This window comes from Ursus maritimus, unplaced genomic scaffold, assembly GCF_017311325.1.
Source record: "Ursus maritimus isolate PB19 unplaced genomic scaffold, ASM1731132v1 scaffold_14, whole genome shotgun sequence".
NCBI lineage: Eukaryota > Metazoa > Chordata > Mammalia > Carnivora > Ursidae > Ursus > Ursus maritimus.
In genome coordinates, this window is record NW_024423786.1 from 42,292,206 (window position 1) to 42,314,196 (window position 21,991).

At 49.6% G+C, this 21,991-nt stretch overlaps 1 protein-coding gene across 2 annotated transcripts in view; it reads left to right on the forward strand.

Moving 5' to 3' along the window:
* The window catches only part of LZTFL1 (leucine zipper transcription factor like 1), a 13,100-nt gene extending 504 nt beyond the window's left edge, over nt 1–12,596 (forward strand). Inside the window, exons 2-10 of one of the 2 annotated variants that reach the window (XM_040628931.1) lie at nt 1,797–1,921; nt 4,314–4,508; nt 4,885–4,945; nt 6,046–6,117; nt 7,321–7,386; nt 7,473–7,550; nt 10,014–10,190; nt 10,980–11,083; nt 12,129–12,596. In XM_040628931.1, coding sequence (XP_040484865.1) covers nt 1,797–1,921; nt 4,314–4,508; nt 4,885–4,945; nt 6,046–6,117; nt 7,321–7,386; nt 7,473–7,550; nt 10,014–10,190; nt 10,980–11,083; nt 12,129–12,147 — 897 coding nt within the window. In that variant the 3' untranslated portion in view covers nt 12,148–12,596. Of the gene's footprint in view, nt 1–1,796; nt 1,922–4,052; nt 4,228–4,313; nt 4,509–4,884; nt 4,946–6,045; nt 6,118–7,320; nt 7,387–7,472; nt 7,551–10,013; nt 10,191–10,979; nt 11,084–12,128 lie in introns of those variants that run through there. The other variant, XM_008703899.2, reaches the window with a different exon arrangement.
* The last annotated feature ends 9,395 nt before the right edge of the window (nt 12,597–21,991 follow it).

The following is a 21,991-nucleotide window of genomic DNA, read 5'->3' on the forward strand; positions in this document are numbered from 1 at the left end:
CACACACACACACACACACACACACACACGCACACACAGCCTTTGGCAGCATGAAGAGTTATGTATTATAACGACTTGAGGAGGGAGAACGTGATGGAATCCGGCTTTCGGATGTGAGAGCGACTTTGAGTCCACACCGTCCACTTTACAGCCCAAGAAACTTGCGTGATCCTTCTTTTGTTCTGACCTGTTCAGAAGAGGCCAGTTGTCCCGTATGCTAAAACATATACATTCATCTTAACGGCGGATACAGAATGTTAGGTTAAATAGCAGCCCTACTTAGAACAGTGCACAGTGTTCAGAAAAAGGACTGAAACCAGAGTTGGGTGACCATTGAAATGGGCCACTGAAATACGTCAGCAACGAAATGAATGTAACATTGTGGGGTCAGCTGTACTCAAATTTTTTTAAAAAATTTAAAAATAAATAAAAGCTCCCAGGTGATCATGAAAAGAAAATAAGTTGCTGGTGAGCTTTACAAAAGCAATTTGAGCAACGTATGTATTTAAGGACTAGGGGATAGCATGCGGATAGCAAGGGTAGAAGGGGCGTGGAGAAATGCAAGGGTAGCTAGAGGAATTCTCAGGTTTGAGGTTTTAGGGTTTTTTTTTTTTTTAAGGCACGAATGGAGTTTATATATATATAGTCTTCCCTATAGTCTGAAAGAAGAAGCAACCTGTAGAATGCTGAGAGGGGAGAATAATTGGTTATTCAAGTCCTCCAGGAGTTTGAAAGAGAACCAGTTAAGGCCTGATGAAGAAGTGACCTTCAAAAGGAGGAACACGTTTAAGTTCATTTGTCGGCACATGTCTGTTGCTTGCGAGGCACTGTGCTTAGTACCGGGGACGGGAGTACCTCAGTGAATTGGGTGGGCAAGGTCCTGGCCTTTAGAGACATACGTCCTGAAGAAATGGAGACTGCAGAGAGGAGGTGTGTGGATGCAGAAAAGCCGCTGCAAGCGACTTGGGAGCTGAAGGAGATCGTGCCTGCTTTTTGGCCCTTGGTGTTGGAGGCATCCCAACCCTGTGTGTCGATAGTGACAAGCCTGAAAATGAGGCTTGGAAGTTAGACCTTAGTCTCCCATAGGAAGGCTATGATATATGATAGATCATTATTCTTAAAGATCGTTCCTGACTCATTTAGTCCCTGCATTAGATGTTCAATTGTATGGCATCCTTTTCTTTTCAGCATAGCTGCAAAATGAAAAAGAACTTCATTGATCTCTAGCTCATAGTCGTCAAGCTCTCATTTGGTTTAAAATAAAGACCCAATTAATGACTATTTCAAAACCAAATACATTTTTTAAAGCTGTATTAGCTAGGGTCAGGTTAAGTTGGTGCAGCAGATATCCAAACAAAAACAGCCAGCGGCTTAAAGAATACAGAAGTGTATTGTGCTCACTTAACAGCCATCTCGCTGCTCCTCCGAGGTCTGTAGGTCAGCTCTGCTCCATAAAATCAGGTAGGGATACAGGCTCCTTTCATCCTGCTGTCTGCTCGACCCCTCTGGAGAAATAGGGTTGAAAAAGATAGGCCTATGTCATAGGGCTCAGGCTTTGGAGATGGCCCACGTCTCTTCTGCTCACATCCATTCCTGAGCAGTAGTCATGTGGGCACACCTGGCTGCAGGAAGGGCTGGGAAGTCTCATGTAGTCGGGCAGCCACTTACCGGGCAAGAAGGGAAGAACAGAATTTGGTGGACATCCAGCAGTCGCTACCCCTGGATATCTTGTATACTTTCGTTGTTGGTTCCTTCGTCACATCTTCACAACTGACGATTACTTCTCTCTCTTTCAGGCAGAGTTGGGCCTAAACGAGCACCATCAAAATGAAGTGATCAATTACATGCGTTTTGCTCGTTCAAAAAGAGGCCTGAGACTCAAAACTGTCGATTCCTGCTTCCAAGACCTCAAGGAGAGCAGGTATCAAAGGACTTTGAGGAAACCCGGAGGGAAACATGGATCCTTTCTGGGAGCCGTGGTGGGGATGCTGTAACAGAGGCCATACGAACGGTTGCTGGGATTATCGTGGTCGGTTACTCCCTGAGAGTGGCGACACCACGCCTTGCGGATATGGGAGATTCAAGAGATCGGACTGTGGTGGGAGTGATCTATTACCAAACATACATATATGATAACTGTGAGATTGCAAAGTTTCAGAAGAGCCGGCAGGAAGTAGTGACGTGCCTGTAGGTTAATGTTTGGCTTGCTGCGTTAGAGATCCCAGAACTTTAATTACCTGAGTTATTAGTTAAAGGATTAGAGCCATAAGGCATGACAATTAACGAGGAAACCCCTACGCCGTTCATATTGAAAGAATTAGGAGGGGAAAAAAACAGCAGAAAACCATGAAAAACCGTAACTAACAAATTTTTAGTAGATGATAACTCGTTTGCTTGGACCAGTCATGGCATATCATGAAGTCCACAGAAAATGCATGTTTGATCTGGAGAAAAACAGGGGAACCACCTTCGTCCTTAGGGAAAAGGACTAAGTAATAAAGAGACATCAGATTACTTGGGGGTCAGAATTTGGCACAGTTAAATGTCAGAGGAGGTGGAAATGCACACGGCCGCCACGTGAGCGCCGAGTGTCGTAAAGCCATGCACGGCACTGGGTAGTTGACACCGTCAGCTGTAGACCGTTATCTGTCCAACCCACTAATGTAATCTGGTCAGCTGGTTTCCTAACCCCCAGCTGATGAAAGCAACAGGTTCACTGGCCCAGCTATGAGCCAGAGAAGGTACTTCAGAAGTCAGTCTCTACATAGAGTACTTTAATTGTTCATAGTCATGAACTTGGGTTGCCAAAAAAAAAAAAAAAAATTTAAGCAGATTTGGTATGTTCTCTTAAGGAATATAGGAAGATTGTTAATATATTGAATAAGGACTTTCATCAAAAATAGTTAAAGTTTTAGGTTTTTTTCAACTGGTTAAAATCTGGCTAAATGAAACACTGAAGAATGGTAAATCAAATACTATTCACTTGGGTACGCCTCTGATAAGACTTTGTTGCCCCTCTCCGTCATGTCCTTTGGGAAGTGAGGAAGAAGAGAAACTGGGGCTGGGGGCCTTGCTCCTCATCCCCTGAACAGCTGAGGCTGGGGTCAGGCAGGGCAGGGCTGGATGGGGTGGGGAAGGGAGGGGAGGGGAGAGGCCATCTTCCTGTCAAACTGCCTTTGAAAGTAGGAGCCGTGTGTGTTGCTTTCTTGGGGTTCAGCCATTGGGCATGTTGCTGAGATTGCTGGAAATGATTGTGGGGCTGAGTCACCCCTTGCGGGACCAGGGGCGCCCCACTGCCACCCTCTGAGCCCGCATTCCCATCTGTAAAGTGAGGAGATTGAAGAAGATGGCCCTGAAGTTCCCTCCCGACCCAAACATCCTCTGTGGGAGAGCAGGTTTAATGCTATTGATGATGACGATGAGTGCTCAGTGCTCCAAGGAGCTCTCTTTTTTTTTAATTCAATTAATTAACATACTGTAGTGTTAGTTTCAGAGGCAGAGGTCAGTGATTCATCAGTTGCATATGACGCCCAGTGCTCATTACATCACGTGCCCTCCTTAATGCCCGTCACCCAGTGACCCCATCCCCCACCCCCTCCCCTCCAGCAACCCTCAGTTTGTTTCCTACGGCTAAGAGTCTCTTATGGTTTGTCTCCCTCTCTGGTTTCATCTTATTTTATTTTTTCCTCTCTTCCCCTGTGGTCCTCTGTTTTGTTTCTTAAATTACATATATGAGTGAAATCATACAGTACTTGTCTTTCTCAGAGGAGCTTTAACTAAGATAAGTCAGTTTCTTTTTCCTTTGGGGCTCCACGCTAAGAGAAGCAACATAGAATGACCATTGATGTTCTTATAGTCATTGACTCTCGTGTGAATAGTTCCTGCAATTATTGAAATGCTAAACAAATCATAGAAAGGAGAAATAGCACCTTCCAGGTGACTTTGGAAACTACTAAATGTGATAAGACTCCTTTTAGTGGAGATTAAAGGAAAAAAAATTTTAAACTGCAAAACTGAAGACGGAAGTAAACGTCTGGGGGACTGTGAGCACGCAGCTGTGTTAGAGGACATGCGCGTGCACCGCGTGATCATTTAAGGAGACCTCAGAAATTACCCGAGCTTCGACAAAAACAAAGTGAGCTTAAATTATTTTTAGTATGCTTTATTAAGAAAGAAGACGGTTCTCAGAGAGATTTGTCGCTATAACCCTTGAGCCCTTCAGATGACGTGAGTGTGGGTTTCTTAGTTTCGTTGTATTTCGTCCATGGTTTGGGTTGCTCGTCCCGATGGCTGGGCCTGTGGTTGTCTCTCAGGCTGGTGGAGGAGAGCTTCACCGTGGACGAGGTCTCCGAGGTCCTGAGCGGGTTGCAGGCTGTGGTCTACAGCGAGGTGGAGTCTGAGCTCATCAACACGGCCCACACCAACGTGCTACTTCTGCGGCAGCTTTTCTCCCAGGCTGAGAAGTGGTACCTTAAGCTGCAGACCGATATCTCCGAACTTGAAAACAGGTACTCGACGTGCGTCCCTGCAGCCAGGACAGGAGAGGCCCAGGCATGCTCTCAAACGTCAGCAGACGCCTTTGCCGCTTCTTTTCTTAAGACGGGGGTGTGAGAAAGTCTGGGGAGAGCAGCAGCAAAGCATCTGGTTACCAAGTGATCTCTTAGGTGCAGGACCCTGGAATATTCCCAGTTGGCCCATGTGCTTTGGATTCCGGGCCAGTAGAGACCGAGTATCATTCTGGCTATGGCGACGTCCCCTTCCTGGCGCTCTGTTGTCCCTGCCGTGTTGTAGTAGATGGGTACTGGTGATTTTATCCTTCGGTCTGTGTGGTCCAGAGTGAGTCTAAACGAACATTTTTTTTTTATATTTGTTTTTATCTTCAAGAGAATTATTAGAACAAGTTGCAGAATTTGAAAAAGCAGAATTTACATCTTCGAATAAAAAGGTAATTTTTGGTATTCTAAATCCCTACCTTACTGGCCGGTGTTTAAAATCCCCCAGTCGCCCAGAGCATTCAGAGGTTAAAGTGGAAACCGTCGAGGAAGAGCATTCAGTTCAAGAGCAGACTTCAAAAATTGGGTCATTTATTTTCAGGCAAAAAAAGAGAAATACTTTGGAAGGAACTATGAAAAACTGCTTCTGTCTCCTCTCGCTCACTCTTGTGTGCTTTCTCTCTCTCTCTCTCTCTCACACACACACACACAATCCCTGCAGTTCATCCCACTCCCTGCTGTGTAAACTCTTCACTCAGACAGTGTGTGGCACAGCCGTCCATCCTGGCCTGTGTCTCCAGCTGCATGACCTTGAGCGGGTTGCTTGTGACAGCCAAGCCTTGTTCTCCTCATCTGTCAAGTGGGGACAGTCCTCGCAGTGACTGGTGACCTGCCTCTCTTGTTAATCATTCTTATTACAGTGACCAGCTAACACGGAGTCGTGCAGGTGCCCCGCCAACAATCCCCGACGTGAGAGCGAGAAAAATGGTGCTGAGTCCACGAACGTACACATACAAAACAATTTCCCAGTTACTCATTTGGAACATATCTCTGGCTAAGAAATTTCTGGGTCGGAGGGCATGGGTTCACCTGATTTTAACACGTATTGCTGAACTGCCGAAGTATTTGTGCCAAGTTACCCCGGCCCACAGTGTAGCCACACCATGACCGCGTTCCCTGACTCGTCTGTTTCAACCCCCACATGTTAAAATTCTTGTCCCTAGAGGCTGGCATCCGTATCTGCTCTGGCTTCGAGCACCTTCCCTCCTGCCTGCCTTCCATCCTTTCCCTTCTGTCTGAATTTATTTAAAAGGATATGGGGAGGATGGGTTCATTTGCATCTCTAATCTGTTTGGGGCACTGTGGGCCAGGCACTGTCCTAGTCACTGGGGCGTAGCAGAGAACCAAACCAACAAACATCCCCACCCCGTGGAGCTGGCATCCCCGTGGATATGTTTTTACAGTGATTTCCACTTAGAATGTGCAAGTGTTGAGTGACTACATGTGATTTCTTCTGTGGTGATTTTGGTTTGGTTTCTTTATCTTGTGTCAGCCTATCATAGATACCATGAAGCCAAAACTTGCTCCGCTTAACGAGGGCGGAACCACGGAACTCCTGAACAAGGTAATGTCGTCACTGCGAGAAAGGCAGACCCTCCAGCTCGGCCCTCTCGTGGCCTGCACAGTGGGGGGTGGAGAAACCGAGGTAGGAGGCTTTGGATTCGGGCTTTGGTCCACTGAGGGTAATTAGTCCACCGTAGTCGTTCTACTTCATGGTTCCTGTGGGCCAGAAGAGGGCACTCACCTTCCAGAAAGTCTGAAGCGGCTCTTCATTGCATCTTTTCATGGTGACATGAAGGGCGTGGCATTTTGGACAGTGTTTCTTGGTGGACATTAGAAGTGTATGATCTATGATAGCAATGATGGGATTTTTTATTAGGAAGTTTATAAAAATTAACTACCAATATACAAATATTTTTCAAGACCCCTGTATTCTCAACACTGTGCTAGATGACATTAGATAAAAAACAGTGTAATACGTAGACTTCTGTCCTCAAAAACCTTGTAGTCTCATTGAGAAGGGAGAATTAATATTCTGGAAGCAGGGGAAGGCTAACCCGTGTGCCCAGGGTGGCCGAGAAGACGTAGTCCCACATGGCTGTGAGCGGTTTGAGGACAGGCTTTGGGGGAAGGCAGTCCCTGAGCTGGGCTGAAGGATGAAGACAGATGAACTCGTCAGAGGAAGAAAGGGGGCATGGCAGACAGGGCAATGGGGTGGGCAGCAGTGAGAGGTACAAGGAAGGCTGGCGTGATTTGGGACGGAGTGCTGTGCTCTCCAATTGGGCTGATGTGTGTGTCGGAGCACAGGGAGGAAGAGGACTGGGCTCACAGCTGACTCTCGTGATGGCGCTGCTTAGAGCAAAGGCCTGTGGCCTCAACTCAAGACAGAAGCATCTCGGGCTTGGGCACAGAGCATGGCACTGATAGAGGCCGTGTTTTAGATAAGTGCAGGCGGCGTGCTGTGTCAGCCGGGGAAAGACCCAAGAGTGGCGGGATCAGCTAGATGAGAGGTGGCACGGGAGGGCTGGGGACAGAGGCTGAAGGGAGCCTGAGAGACCGGGAAAGAGGCCTAGAGCCACGGGTGACTCACAGGTGTGGAGGCCAGTAGGCTGGGCGGGACGAGGATCGCACCAGCAACCAAGGCACGCAGGTGTTCGAGCTGTTCTATGATTTAAATTTAATTTTGCAATTAAATTCTGAAGTGAAACGCTTTCAAGTATTAAAAATACTATAGCTAAAATAATAAACCTTGAATTTACTCACAAAGGAAATTTCCAGACTTCAAGAAGAGAACGAGAAATTGAAGTCAAGGCTGAAGACCATTGAAATGCAGGTAACTGAGAAATACTTTGACAAAATCATTGAAAGGGTTACTTACAGACTGAGTACTGAGTGTGTTTTGTTTAAATCTGATTATAGGCAACCCACGCATTAGATGAGAAGTCAAAGCTAGAAAGAGCCCTGCGGGATTTACAGCTCGACCAAGGAAACCAGAAGGTGAGAGAAGTTTTGAATGTAGGCAGTAATACTGTAGTAATTTTGCGACAGTGGGTAACTGCACTTATCACGGGGATCCCTTTGTATGGCGCAGAAATCCTGAGTCCCTGTGATGTCACCTGAAAACGATAGGGCATTGCATGTCAATTATACTTCAATTTTTTAAAAAGATGGAATAAGTTTTAGCTATCTTTTCACATGTTTCAAAAAGAATAAAGGTATAAACTTAATATGAAGTGTTGGGGCGCCTGGGTGGCTCAGTTGGCTGGGCGTCCGACTCTTGGTCTCGCTCAGGTCTTGAGCTCAGGGTCATGAATTCGAGCCCTGCATCGGGCCCCATGGTGGGCTCCACGAGGGCGTGGAGCTACTTAAAAAAAAGAAGAAGAACTCTTAGTTCCTGTTCATTATGGCCCACCCCTGTCACTCCCTGAGAGGGATGCCACTGTTGTCCCGCGTCAGGACCACCCTGTCCAGGAAGAGGGCAGGTGCACAGCTCACGTGCTTCCCACGTCCCCAGAACCTACTAGCACACAAGATATTCTGAAGTTTATGTTTTTTTAAGTTCTTCCCCCCTTTTACCTTGACATTCCAATTACAATGGGGGGAAAGGAAGTGAAAAAAGGAAGACTTTTTAGATCGTTGCAAGTGTATTCGGTTTTATGACCCAGCACTTACTGTTAGTGAAGTCGGCCTTCGGTGAGTGTGACAACATGGATTGAGTTTACGGGTCTGCGTCTTCACATCCTCCTACGTCCGGTGGTGACCACGTGATGCGCCGAAATGCAGGGCGGGGTCTCCAGGCGTGTCCGAGCTGGTGCTGGGTACCGCTCCTGCTGTGGGAGGTTCTCACGTGCACAGTTCCATCTCCTGCGGCCTTCCCGGTAGTGCCAGATGCTGGAACAGACTTCCTGCCAGCCAGGCCATGTGAGTGGATTTGCAGGGCAGCACTGGCTTTTCCAGTGGTTGCGCTGTCACTGCCGATGTCCGTTAAACGGTCCCCAAACTTACTTCGCTAGACTTCTATTGTTACTCTTTTTTTAAAAGATTTTATTTATTTATTTGACAGAGAGAGAGAGAGAGAGCCAGGGAGCACAAGTGAGAGGAGCAGCAGAGGGAGAAGAAGCAGACTCCCCGCTGAGCAGGGAGCCTGATGCGGGGCTCCATCCCAGGACTCTGGGATCATGACCTGAGCCAAAGGCAGACGCTTAACCACCTGAGCCACCCAGGCACCCCTATTGTTACACTTTTTTATGGAGAAATTCAGACACATACAGAGGTAGAGGGACTAGGATAACGCACCCCTGGTGCTCCTCACCCGGCTTTAGCCCCCACCACGGCTCGGCCAGTCTGGTTCCCTATTTACTCCTCCCTCCCGTCATGTTTTTTTGAACCACGTCTCAGACGTTACATCATTTCGTCTGGAGATATTTTTAAAATAGGAGGATAATTCTTAGATGGCTAAAAAAAAAAAAACCAAAGGAAAATAAATACGATTTTCAGTCCTATATAAAGGATCATAGATTTATAAAACACAGAGCTACATACTCCAGAACGGGCCTTCTAAGTTCTCGAAAGTGAAACAGTTGCAAACATGTTAGGATGATGAATTTGTTTTAAAAGCCATTTTGGACTTTGTTCCAATTTTACTTTTCAGATTTTGGCAAAAGCAAAATGTGCACGTGCTTTCACCAGCTGCAGTGAAGTAAAATCTTTGTAAAAGACTAGGTTTCAAAAATGAGTGAGGAATTTGGTTGGTCGTACTGCTCTATCTCCATACTTAGCAATTATATAGATCATTTTCCTGTTTAGTAATACAGCTTTTTTATTACAAATGTATCCAGTCAAAAACAAGACCCAGCTGCTTTTATTATGCTGACAGAGTGTGCAAACACGCGTATTGCATTAATACAAAACAAAAACCCTTAAAATCTTAGAAATTTAGCAAGCCATATAATCAGTAAGCATTGATAGGCTCTCATATTTCAATGTAAATAATGACTAAGACATTTATTATTAAATTTTTGATACAAACTCTGTTAAGTTTATTATTTTTCTACCTGTATTGTTCAAAATTCTTCACCAGAATTTTTTTTTTAACCTGACTTTTCAAAAACAAAACCTGTTTGCCATCCCTACCCTGGGACACACAACCTTGTCAGACTTAGGATCTCACCTCTCTCCTGTCCCTCTGTGGAATTTCGGCAACTCACAGATGGCATTTTACAAATCTGGAGATCAGTGACCCCTGAGTATCTGCCGTGTGCAGGACACCGTGCGCAGGGGCTGAGGGTGAGCTGGGCTCACCGGCGACCCTCTAGGAGCGGGAGCGTCCCCAGGCTGGCCGGGGAGGCCAACGCGCACACGCACCGTTTGCTTTCGTGTCACGATGCCGGATCACTGTTGTGAAACAGTTCCCAGTAGGACGTCAGCATGAAATTATGTCAGTGCATGTATCTTTCACAGGATTTTATAAAAGCCCAAGACTTGAGTGACTTGGAAAACACGGTTGCTGCTTTGAAGAGTGAGTTTCAGAAGACACTTAACGACAAGACAGAAAACCAGAAGTCCCTGGAGGAGAATCTGGCCACAGCCAAGCACGACCTACTCAGGGTTCAGGAGCAGCTGAACATGGCTGAAAAGGTCAGATTTGTCTGTGTGTGTCCACCCAGGTGAGGAACAAGGGTCACTGAGGGACACATTGGAGGCCAGCTGCAGGTTTACCTTATTTTTTTCTCAGGCTATTGGCCAATACGTGTTAGAGATACGTCATTTCTGGACATTGAGACTCTTCTGTCTTTGGCATTAAGATATCTATGATAATAAAAAATCGCCACTCCTTCCTAGGGACTGGGCAAAGACCCCTCCACGGAGAGCTTGCGTGAGCTGCCCTGCACTCCCACGTTACCCGTTCCTCCCACAGCCCGGCACCAGGATGGGGACTTCTCTTGAAAGGATTCTGTCCCTTGTTCTTCATGTCTGTGAACTATGTAGAGAACCGTGTTCTTCAGTGTAGGGATTAGACTCTTAAGCAAACGGGAGCTAAAACGTAAATGAACGAAGAATCCTCCTCCTAGAATACCGATACCACTTTGGGACTCGGGGGAGAGGTCCTGCCTATTTCACCTAAGAATTAGTTTACCGTTTCTTTTTTTTTTTTTCTTTCTTTACTTTACCATTTCAAACAGATTTCTCATTGTACTTAGCTCCATGCTGACCACGTTGCTGTGTTATGGACTTCTCCTGTGAAGGAATGTATTTTTAAAATTTGCATAGCCTTAATTTTATAGAAGTAAATTTTAAAAAGAAATTAGAAAATAATATAAATGGAGTATTAGTAAAATTAGAGCAAAAATATACATGTTTATGAGACGTGTGACTTCTCTCCTTCACTGTTTTCGTCGTAACGCACTGACATTTTTCGCTGCACAGGAATTAGAGAAGAAATTCCAACAAACAGCAGCTTATCGAAACATGAAAGAGATTCTCACCAGGAAGAATGACCAAATCAAAGACCTGAGGAGAAGACTGGCCAAGTAAGCCTTGCTGACCCCGGGCGGCTCTTGGATTGGTCTCCCCGCCCGACTGATGTGTGTTCTTCATTAAATCTCAGTTCGCGTCCGAGACGTCAGGCCAGGGGGTGCTTGCATCGTTTAGTCCAGAAGCCCGCGTTTGAGGAGAGCAGAGGCGCTTGGGCCCGGCCTGGTCCGTACCGCCCACGAGGGCTTCAGTGTAGGTTCGGCTACGATAGCCGCCCTTGGCAATGGAGTCCTTCAAGCAGGACAGCGGAAAGGAAACCCAGCAAGCTTATAGGGCACCGTGGGCATTTCTCCTCAGGAGTGTCCTCCGGAGCCTATGGCCCGGTCATCCGGTGCCCTCCCTCAGTGACAGGGGCTAGAGGAGCGGTCCCTGCAGATGGGCGCCGTAGCCAGCCTGGCTTAGAGGCGCGTGCTCCGCGGAGGACCGGGTCTCTAGCCGCGTGCTGCCCCGGGAGGGCCATGTCCCGTTACCAGAACGCAGCGGACGGGGGGAGCCTGTGGCAGCGGGCCCACCACGTAGTCACAGCTCAGCCCCAGTCCTCCCGGCCCCGTGGGCGCTGCTACTCGCGCTCATTTCTGTCCTCCGCGGTTTGGTCTGGAAGCTCAGCTGCCGTGGTTTGGTCTGGAAGCTCAGCTGCCGTTTTACCTTTGTCAGGGCTCCGGGGGAGCAGAGCGGGGAAGTCAATCCCAGATCCAGTTCGTCTGCAGAGAAGGGGCTTTGTTCACCTTGTCCTCACGTAATCCTATCAGCACTTCGTGTCCACCTGACCTTTCGCATGACTACAGAGTTTCTTGTGTCCTAAGCTGTCGTGGGTCTAAATGCCAGATCCGGAGACTTGGAGGCCAAAGGTGTCCTCATGCTTCGCTGGCCCTTTGTCCCCCTGCTGCGGGAGCCCCCGCATAGCGCCGTGCCTGACTCTGACTCCCACCCCGGTAGTGCTTCTGAGTGAAAAATGGGGGAGTCGCTGGAGAGCTTGCAGGTAAACGTTGCAGGTGAATAATGACATTATTTATGGTCTTAACGGAAATTTTCTCTTTCCAGGTACGAATCTGAAGATTAAAACCCAAAGAAGATTTCTTCTGGAAGCTGCCACCACGCGAAAGTACGAGCTATTTCACACCTGAGGCATGTATTTTGAAACAGTTTGTTACATTTCCTCTCTTTATTTTTCTAGTATATAGACTTGGCTTCTAATATTTAGAACGAGCCTTCCTATTTCAGTCACCTAATTGAGAAGAGGGGAACCTACTGACTGACTCTGGCCGCTCATCCCAGACTCCTCTGAGCGCTCCTGAGTCTTAGTTCTGAGGCAGCGAGAACTCTGTATCGTAAAGAAGAGATGTTTAGAGCGGGAAGAATAGTCTGAGCCTTTTGCGTTAGTACAAAGACTACACCGTTTCAGTAAATGTTAAAGCTAGCACCGTCCATGCTTGTGCGTTCCCCGGGGTAAAAATAAAAAGAGTTATTAAAGATAGTTATTACAAATAAACCTTATTTTTCAAAACCAAATTCGTTTTCTCTACTTCATTATAAAATATGAATGCATTGAAAAGGTGCCTACCAACTTTTATAGGCCGCATTTTTATTAATTATAAGGACAATTAATAGCAAACACGAGGGTCCGATTAACTTCAGTCACTCTAGCTAAATTCTGTGATGATCAGAGGACATGCAGACCTTTTTTGCAACCCGACTTACCATGAATCTGGATCACCGATGGAGGAGTCAGATCCGCCCTGTACTTCTCTCCAGACTCAGAATAAATATAATCTTTATACTTCAGTTTTCCAGAACATTCTTTTAAATCATACTTTTTTAAATGACTTACATTCAACATAAAATCAGTTACCAGACCTAAGATTCAACTTCTGATCATAGTTTATCTGTGTGCAGCTACAGTAACTGCATTTCAAGGGGTTTTGATGATATTTCCACTGGTTCTGCTTTTTTCTTGAGTGATTTTGGATAAATCATTAGACACGAGGCCCCAGTCTCCACAGTCGTGTAATGCAGTGATGTGCCATAAAGATAAAGAAAATAAAGGTCCACAAAGCAGTCACACGTCAGAAAGAAAGGACTGACTTCTGTCACATTGTTCAGAAAGTAATAGTTCGCATTTCCAGAAGCAGAGTGTCGCAGCCTGGGTGAGTGCTGTCTGCTGAGACAGGCCATCCCACTGCACGAACGAAGATCGTATTCACCAGTAAGAGTTTACTGATCAGATGATAAGGCTCGTTACTATTTCTAGTCAAGCTTTTAATACTAGTCTTGAATTTGCTGTTTCTCTTGGAGGCTTTATGTTAAAATATCGAAGGAACAGATGACGAAGGGTAAGACAGACAGCCTCCCCGGAAAAGGACACAGAAGGCAGACTTAAAAAGATGAACGAATCAGAGAAAGCAGGAAAAATCCAGCAAACCAGCATTTACTGTATATTCTCTCCCCACCTACCTCCCACCGTTCCGGTCACTCATCAATCTCCCTTCTTTCTAGAGTTTTTACCCACATAGTGCTTTAGCCCTGAATCGATACCCTCTCCAAAAATCTATCCCATGACTTAAGGACCAGGATGGTCCCTATAATTCAGAAACAGAACATGCTGGTATTATCCGTCAGAGACCATTCAGTCACTCCCTCCCTGCATCTTTCTGAATGTGGTGCCCACGGGGGAGGAAGAGGTGTTGAGAAACCTGTATTGCCAAGTGGAATTTCAGCTTGTTTTTTGGTAGCAACTTTGAAATATTCTGTCTGGTGTGTTCCAGTTCGATAATAAATTCAAAAGTATTTCTGAAACCTTAAAACCTAACTGTGCCCCACGTGAAGATGCACACGACATTCTTCGACATAAGTCAGCGTGATGATTCCGTCACATCTAAATACTTTGTGCTCTGCTTTTGCCCAACATCGGGCTCCCTGCTCAGCAGGGAGTGTGTGTGTGTGTGTGTGTGTGTAACTCATGCCTTTAGCCAAATGAAGTTTTAGATGTTTATTTTTTGCACATATATCTAGTTTTAAGATCTAGCTCACTTGACCAGGAAAGCAAGCCTCTCTGGTCTACATATTTTGGGTCCCTCAGAGCACTGGCTCACGCTTTGATTAACCTTGCGGCGTGCGAAGCCGTCTAGACGGGACATTCCTGGCCGTCATGATGCAGCTGTGGTTGAACTTCAGAATGCAGGGCTCCTGCTAAGTTAGGACTCCGACCTTTGGTTGACAAAAATAAGTATAAAGGGTTTTTTAATTAATTTCTTCTGTTCCACATTTAAGCATCCATTTCTTCCTCGTGGTGTGGTATGTTCTGAGTCTCTGTTAACGAAGTGTCCCCTGACCATCTGCTGGTGTCTCACAGGGACTCTCTATGAGGAAAATACTGCTCCGCCTTGAGTTGAATGCGTAATTCTGTTTCATAAAACCTTTGCTATTTGTTATTTCCAGTCTGATGAATGAAACAGTCCATTTCTAATTGCTAGGTGCTGTTCGAGTGGGTCGCACGCAGTTGGCATAATGATTTCCTTGGCTTCCGTGTAAATGCTTATTATACACTAAAGCTTTGCCATTAGAAGTTCAGGACCTGATTGCTCTCGTGTAAGCAAGTCTTTTAAAGATAAAAGACAAAATAGTATTTAGACAATACTGTTTTTTTTAAAGATTTTATTTATTTGAGAAAGAGCACAAACAGGGGGAGCAGCAGGCAGAGGGAGAAGCAGACTCCCCACTGAGCAAGGAGCCCGATGAGGGGCTCGATCCCAGGACCCTGAGATCATGACCCGAGAAGAAGGCGGAAGCCTCACCGACTAAGCCCCCCGGGCGCCCCTAGACGATACTATTTAAACAACAATTTTCAATACCACACAGGAAAAAAAAGTTGGAGTATTTTACAGATTAAAAAAACCACTGATATTAAATAAAGCAAAACTGGAATTTGAAAATCCTTCGTAATTTTTTCAAAGTAACAATAGGACGTGAGATGGGTACGGTGTACCGGAAATAAGGTGTAGGTCCCCTCCCTGCCTTGCAGAGACCTGAGGAGGGGCCACGTGCTGCCCACAGACTCTTGTTCTGGAATCCCATCCATTGGAGGATCAGAAGTCGTGGGGAGCTCGGTTGTGTGGCAGAAGATGGCCCCCAGCGAGGCAGCATTGCCCTCCTCCTTGTTCCAGCGAGGGGACTCCTGTCTGCCCGTGGCCGCGCGCTCCTGCCCTGTATCCACTCCAGCAGGCTCTCCCTCTGAGCCTTCTGGCCCCATCCTCAGGACACCGTGGTCTCCAGCCTCCCAGAAGGCATCGCAGCGTGTGTTAGGACTGGCTTCGTGTGTCCTGGCCAAGGTGCCGCGTCCCGAGTCACAGAGGAGAACCCACATATCCATGCACTCTCCTCGGCCAGCTTCTGTCCCACCGCCCGCGGGGCCAGCATCTCCAGACCCGTGCCCGTGCGCGCTCGTCCGGCTCCGGCCAGCCCACGTGAGCCGGGTTCTTCAGCTCCTTGTGGGGAATAATTCACTTCCTTTCCAAGCAGGACCGTGGCTCTTTACACGGGCTACACTGGTACTCGTCCCTGTTGTCTGATTTAGAGGAAATGAGTGCAAGTGGCGGCAGATCTTGGGGAGGACAGAGGTTACCTTGCTGGTCTTCTCCGTCAAGAGAAGCCTTCACGTGATTTCCAGGTGAGGGGAGGCTGCTCTCAAGCCTGGGCCTGAGCCACTTGCTAGACCCACACATTCAGGGGAGTCTGGGGTATCAAGGCTCTTGAGGGCATGTGCCCCGATGGGCCCATCTCCCATCTCAGAGTCCCCACCCTTCCTAATCAGAGCCTGGCTTGAGCCCAGGGGACTTGCCAGGCCTGTGAACTTGTCCCCTTTGTGATCACGCCACTCGGGATCCCATCTGGGCCTGATTCTCAGCACACTCTGTCCTCTGCGTAGAGGAGACGTGGGTCTCTTTCAGTGTGCCGTGGGGCGTTCTGATCGTCGCGGCGTCTCCTGTGGTGGTAGTTGGTTGACCAGAGCCGGCTGCTCTCTTCCTTACCCCAGTCGTCCCGGGCTGGAGTTCAGCAGCTGGCCCAGCAGCACGCCAGCCTCTCTCACCTTCTCACTCCACACCAGTCGTGGGATCCCGCTGTCCTCTGGCTGCCATCCAAGTGCAGTAGTTGGGCTCCCCTAAAAGCAGGCCCTGAGACAAGGGTTTTGGTTTAAGTAGTTTACTTGGGAGGGGACCCCAGGGAGCGCGGTGAGGGCGTGGGGGCGAGGCAGGAAAGGGAAGCAAGCCGAGAAAGGGCGCGTTCATGTGCGGGCGCCCAGTGTGGGCCACCAAGCGCCATCCCACTCAGGAGTGAGGAGGCCAGGGCGTCACCCACCAGCTCCTTGTTCAGCAGGTTGAGCGTTGCTCCGGGGACGTTAACCCCCAGCCCTTCTCGGGCCCGGGTTGAGCATGCTCCGATGTTCGAGAAAGGCCCCCCGGGGGAAGAGACGCAAAGAACCCTCTGCAGGCTGCCTAAGATTCTCTCTCTCTCCCTCTGCTCCTCCCCCACCAAAACAAATAATAATAATGTTTACAATATTCTGTGTTAGATTAAGGATGTTCTTTTCTATTCCCAGTTAGCTAAGAAGCATTTATAAAGATTATAAAATGGGTATTGAATTTTGCCAGATGTCGAGATGATACTTTTTTTTTGTCTTTTTCTGTTAATGTTGCAAAAAAGTACACCACTTAATTTTCTGATGTTCAACAATCGTCAGTGTCCTGAAACCACTCCACTTGGTCACTGTGACAGTCTTGCAATGCTCCCAAGGTGGGAGGCTTGTGAGAAACTACCCCAAAGCCACGTCCCATGGGCCTGCCCACCTCCCCGGGGAGGGTTCCGATGAGCTCAGGATGGACAGAATATAAACTGCTTCCACGCAGTCTAGACCCGGCTCCTCGGCAACACGGTGTCCCCCAGCTCTCGTGGCAGCCGTCCTGCACCTTCTGGCATGTGGGAGAAGGACCCAGGGAGTCGGCACCCTTGCCTTACTCTCTTCCTCTCGTTGTCTGTGGAGGTAATAAATGGCCAGAACCTAAAAGTGGCTCCTTGTCTCTTCCCCACCGGACTCAGTCCCTCCTTGGCTGCTGCTGTGCGCTCGGTCAGGATAGAGCGATGTGGCCCCAGCTCCTGGGAATGTCACTGGCAGTTGGTCCTCAGTGGCCTGTCCTTTGCAAACCGCCCTGCTAAAGAGAACCACCTTAGCCAAGTTTACGTGCCCCTCAGGGTGGTAGCATCCAATAAGGGTCAGTGCAGAGGTATAAAAGCCAGGCCTTCTCACCCCCTTCAAACCCCCCCAGGGTCAAGAGCCCTTCCATGGGGCCTGCCCAGGCCTGCTTCCTTCCCCTTCTCAAGGACCCTCTCCCCCAGCTGGGGTCCTGCACACCAATCCCTGAGTCATGGTCTGCTTCCCGAGGGACCCCACCTGCCGCAGTCATGATGTGCTATCCTTTTATAGCTTGCTGGTTCCTATTAATTGACATATTACTTGGTGGTTTGCATCAATATTCATGTTCAAGTTCCTTCCTTGTAAAACAGCTGTTAGGTGAAAGCCACCAACAGTACTTCTGAGTCAGTCACTGGTTCACCTTGAACGAAACCTTTGAATTCTTGACCCAGTGCCCGTCCCACTCGGTAACTAAAATCCATGATCTGTTATCAGAATCAAGCCCACCCGGAAGGAGAGAATAACTAGCTGGGGAGAAGCCTGAGGGAGGTAGGTGGGGGTAACAGGCAACCCCCGGTGCCCCCCCAGGACCGCTGCCCTGTTCGCTCAGTCAAGGGCTCCTCAGCCGGCTGAGGCTGCCGGCGTGTTCCAGACTCCCGAGCAGCAGGTGCGAGGCTGGAGCTGCGGGGTCAGAGACGGGGACCCTGCCAACTGCACCGTCTCGCAGGCGCGTCCTCGGTCAGGCTCCAAATAGCACTGTCTGTTCTCCGTCCCTTTGGCTGTACATTTTCTGCTTCCTTGCACGTTCTTGCCACATAGCTTTGGACTCTCAAATCGCATCTTCACACCTGCTCCAGGGCCCACGGCGCGGATTTGCTTTAGACAATTATCACACTCTTCTAGACAAACAAACCACCTGATGATACCACCTTTTCAAGATATAATTTACATATGATCAGCTGCACCCACGTGAGGGGTCAGGTTTGATGAGTTCGGACAAACGCGGTTGCCTGACCGAGTGTCCACAGCCAGGCCATGTTCACCTCCTCCAAAAGCAGCCCGTTCTCCTCTACAGTGACCCTCCTGTGCCCTGGGCTCGGGGCCACGCGGATCTGCTTTTTCTTGGGGGAAATCAGCTGGTATCCTACAGTGCGCTGTCTTTTATGTCTGGCTCCTTCCACTCAGCAAATGCACGTGAGCTTCACGCTTCCGCTGTGGGCCGCGTGCGCTCCCAGCGGCGTTCATTCAGCCAAGTCTTAGAATACTTCGGCCCGGACGCACCGCGCGGAAATCAATAAATCCGTTCCTTTTCAGGCTGGAGTGCCTACTAGGTGCCAGGCATTTGAAATGCGTCATGAACAAAATAATCCTTTGTGCCCTCATGGAGCTAACAGTGAGCGAACATAGAAAATAATAATAATAAATAATAATAATAAATAAATGATATGGCATATACATGAGTTTCCTAGAGCTGCTGGAGCACATTAGCTCAGACTCAGTGGCTTAGAACAACAAAGATGAATTCTTGCCCACATCTGGAGGCCAGGCATCCAAAATGCAGGCATTGCTGGGGCTGGTTCCTTCTGGAAGCCCCAAGGGAGAGTCCACTCCCTGCTGCTCCCATCACTTCCGGTGGCGGCTGGCGATCTTTGCTGGCGGACTCATCACCTCCATCGTCCCCCCTCCCCCACGCTGCCACCGTCTTCACATCCCCTTGTCCTCGGTGTGTCTTCGCCCCTTCTCTTCTCTTCTGTGAACACTTGCCATTGGAGTTAGTGCCCTCCCTAACCTGGATGCTCTCATCTCCAGACCCTTCATTACATCTGCAAAGGCCCTTTTCCAAATGAGGTCACACCCATAGATTCTGGGTGGACATTTTTTGGGGGGCTACCATTCAAACCATGCAGTATGTTGGAGGAAGAAGGTGCTGGAGTGAAGCAACCACAGGACGGAATGAGGAGGAACAGGAGTGCGGGGCTGCTGAGTGCAAGGTCAGAACAGGTGTCCTTGGGGAGTGGGGCCTGGGGGACGACACCCCAGGCCGAGGGAACGGCAGGCAAAGGCCTTGCATGGGAGTGGCCGGGCGTGTGGGAAGGCAGCAAGGAGCCCAGCCATGGGGCTGACTGGGAAGAAACCAGATTTGACTCAGAAGGAAACAATAAGACCCGACCACCCTGTGGCTGTGTTGACAGCAGACCTCCTTGGGCAGGACTGGGAGTAGGGGCAGCTCAGGAGTCACCCAGGTGAGCGCCCGGGGCTTGGATCAAGGGAGGACCACGCAGGTGGGAAGAGTGGTTGAGTCCGGGTGTTTTGTATCGAAGGAAAACCTAGAGCAAAGCACACAGATCCTACACATACGGCTCATAGCCCTTCCACAAGGGAAGTACCTGGTTTAGCACCCAGATGAAGACTCGCCGGCGATCTGCCCCTAGAGGCCCCCGGTGCTGCTCGGTGGCCCGTCTCTGCCCAGAGGGAACCACTCTGCTGCCTTCCAGCGCCTGAGGCTCCCCGTGGCTGTTCTTGAACTTGACGCACATGCAGTCACACCGCGCAGCCTGTGTGCAGCTTCTTCCAACACCGTGCATGCGATTCGTGTCCCGCTGCTCCATCCGTCCTCATCCCGCCTCACGTCTGCTCCCGTGAACATTCCATGGCTTCCTTAGCGTCCCTCCGCGGCTGGACACGTGGCTGTTCCGGGCCGGGCTCCCCCACGCTGCTGCGGGGCTTCCGGGGGCGATCCCCACACCCAGTGTTGAGCGTGAGTGCACACTGCCCCAGACTTTTCCACGCCCACCAGCTGCGTCGAGAGTCTGACTCCGGATCTGTGTGGAGCGTGACACAAACAGGACATGGGCGCAGATTGGAAGTGGGGTCTGAGAGAGAGGCGTCCAGAATGACTCCACAGGGTACGGCCTGAGCAACTAACTGCTCGGTGACACGTGGGTCAGCAGGGATGAGGAGCAGGTCCCTGGAGGTGGAAGCTGGACATCCCAGCGAGGACGCTGGACAGACGGCCGACATCCAAGTCTAGACGTCTGGGCTGGAGAGACAGCGGTGTAGATGGCTTTAAACCATGAGAGGGGGAGACGCACCAAAGAGCTGAGCGTGGGGGAGAAGCAGGGGCGCTGTAACATCAGGAGAGCAGGGAGAAGAGGAAGATGCAGCAGAGGAGACGGGGAGGGGCTGCAGGGAGCCCACGCCAGGAGGAAGGAGCAAACAGCAGGGGGCCACGGGGTGGGGGGGTATGGAGGGGACACTGAGGACTGACCTTCGACTGAGCCATGTGCGGTCACTGGTGACCTTGACCAGACAGTTTCCTTAGACTGGGGGCCGGGGGTGCTAGGTCTGGGGCAGGTGACAGTAAGTAACGGGAGGAGAGAGACTTGGAGTAAGTATGGACGCCTCTTGATGAGTCTGGCTATAAAAGAGCGAATACAAAACCAAAAGCAAAAGGCAGCAGGGCGGAAGGCAGAGGGGAAAATGGTATCAAGGAAAGAGACCGTTCCCCTGAGCTGGGAGAAGCCCGGCACGTTCTGTCTTCCTCCCCACTGGAGCACGCGCAAGCCCGAGATGGTGCTGTGGACTCTGAAGGCATTTTCGTGAACGCGGGAAAGGCGGGAGGAAGTGGACAGACGGGGGCCGTTCCCCAGGAGCCCTGGGAAGAGGGGGACATGGAAAATGTGGTTAAAGCTGCTCGGAGGGTCCTGGCACGCAGCCAGGTCCACGAACCCCGAACCCCGAACCCCGTGTGCTCTGCGGGCGCAAATGTGCCTATCACCCCCCACGGGGGTCCTGCTACAGAGCGGCCTGTGACGAGGGGGCCTGGGGGGGGCGCATTCTGTGTGCCCACGCTCAGCCACAGACCCCATGGCCAGGCTCGACAGGCGAAAGACGTCCCAGATAATCGCAACTGGGGAGCTTGCGAAATGAAGCGCGTGCGTTTCAAGCAGGGAACCGCACAGCAGGACACAGTGCAAGGCGTCAGGGGGCCCCCGATGGGGACAGCGCGGCCCCACGGACACTGTGACCCTGGAAAATATTTTCACAGCGCCCCGTCTGTTCTTCCTCAGCAGATCCCGCCTCCTAGCTGCTCTTGATTGTTTGTTTCCCGCTCAAATATGTGGGGCGAAGGAGCACACCGAGCCAACTCCAGCAGAGAGTACAGAGGGCTTCTCCGTGGCCCGCTGGGCCCGGTGTTTGCAGAGCACGCGGCTGCGGCCCCTCACAGGGGATCAGCTGAGTGGTCCTGGGGAGCGACCGCGCTCTTTTCCCAGTAAACCCATTTCTGCGTCCGTTCGCTGGGCCTGAAAAAGTTTGCCTGCTTGTTCCACTGAGGCCTTTCTAAAGGGTGCCCCCTGGGGGTGTTTATGCCCATGAGCTACCCCAGACTGGGCCAGCAGCGACTTGCAGAAAATGGTCTCCGGTTACTTTGCTGAAGGAGGTCGTCCTTGGCAAGGGTCACGTGGACAGAACCCCCCCCCCTCCGATGTCACATTCGTGGTTTCCTTTCACCTCACTCCGAGGCTCTCAAGGCTCCGAGTTTTCCCCAGTATAGACTCTAACATCAATATATTCGAACATTCGCTTCAGCGTTTCCCCAGGTTATTTTACGTTTGGGCCTTCTGTGCTCGCAAGCCTTAGACCTCTTTTCATTTTCTTTTCTCTTGTTTTTTAGGCTGCCATTAACATCACCCGTGTCTGTGACTTTGTCATGTCCCAT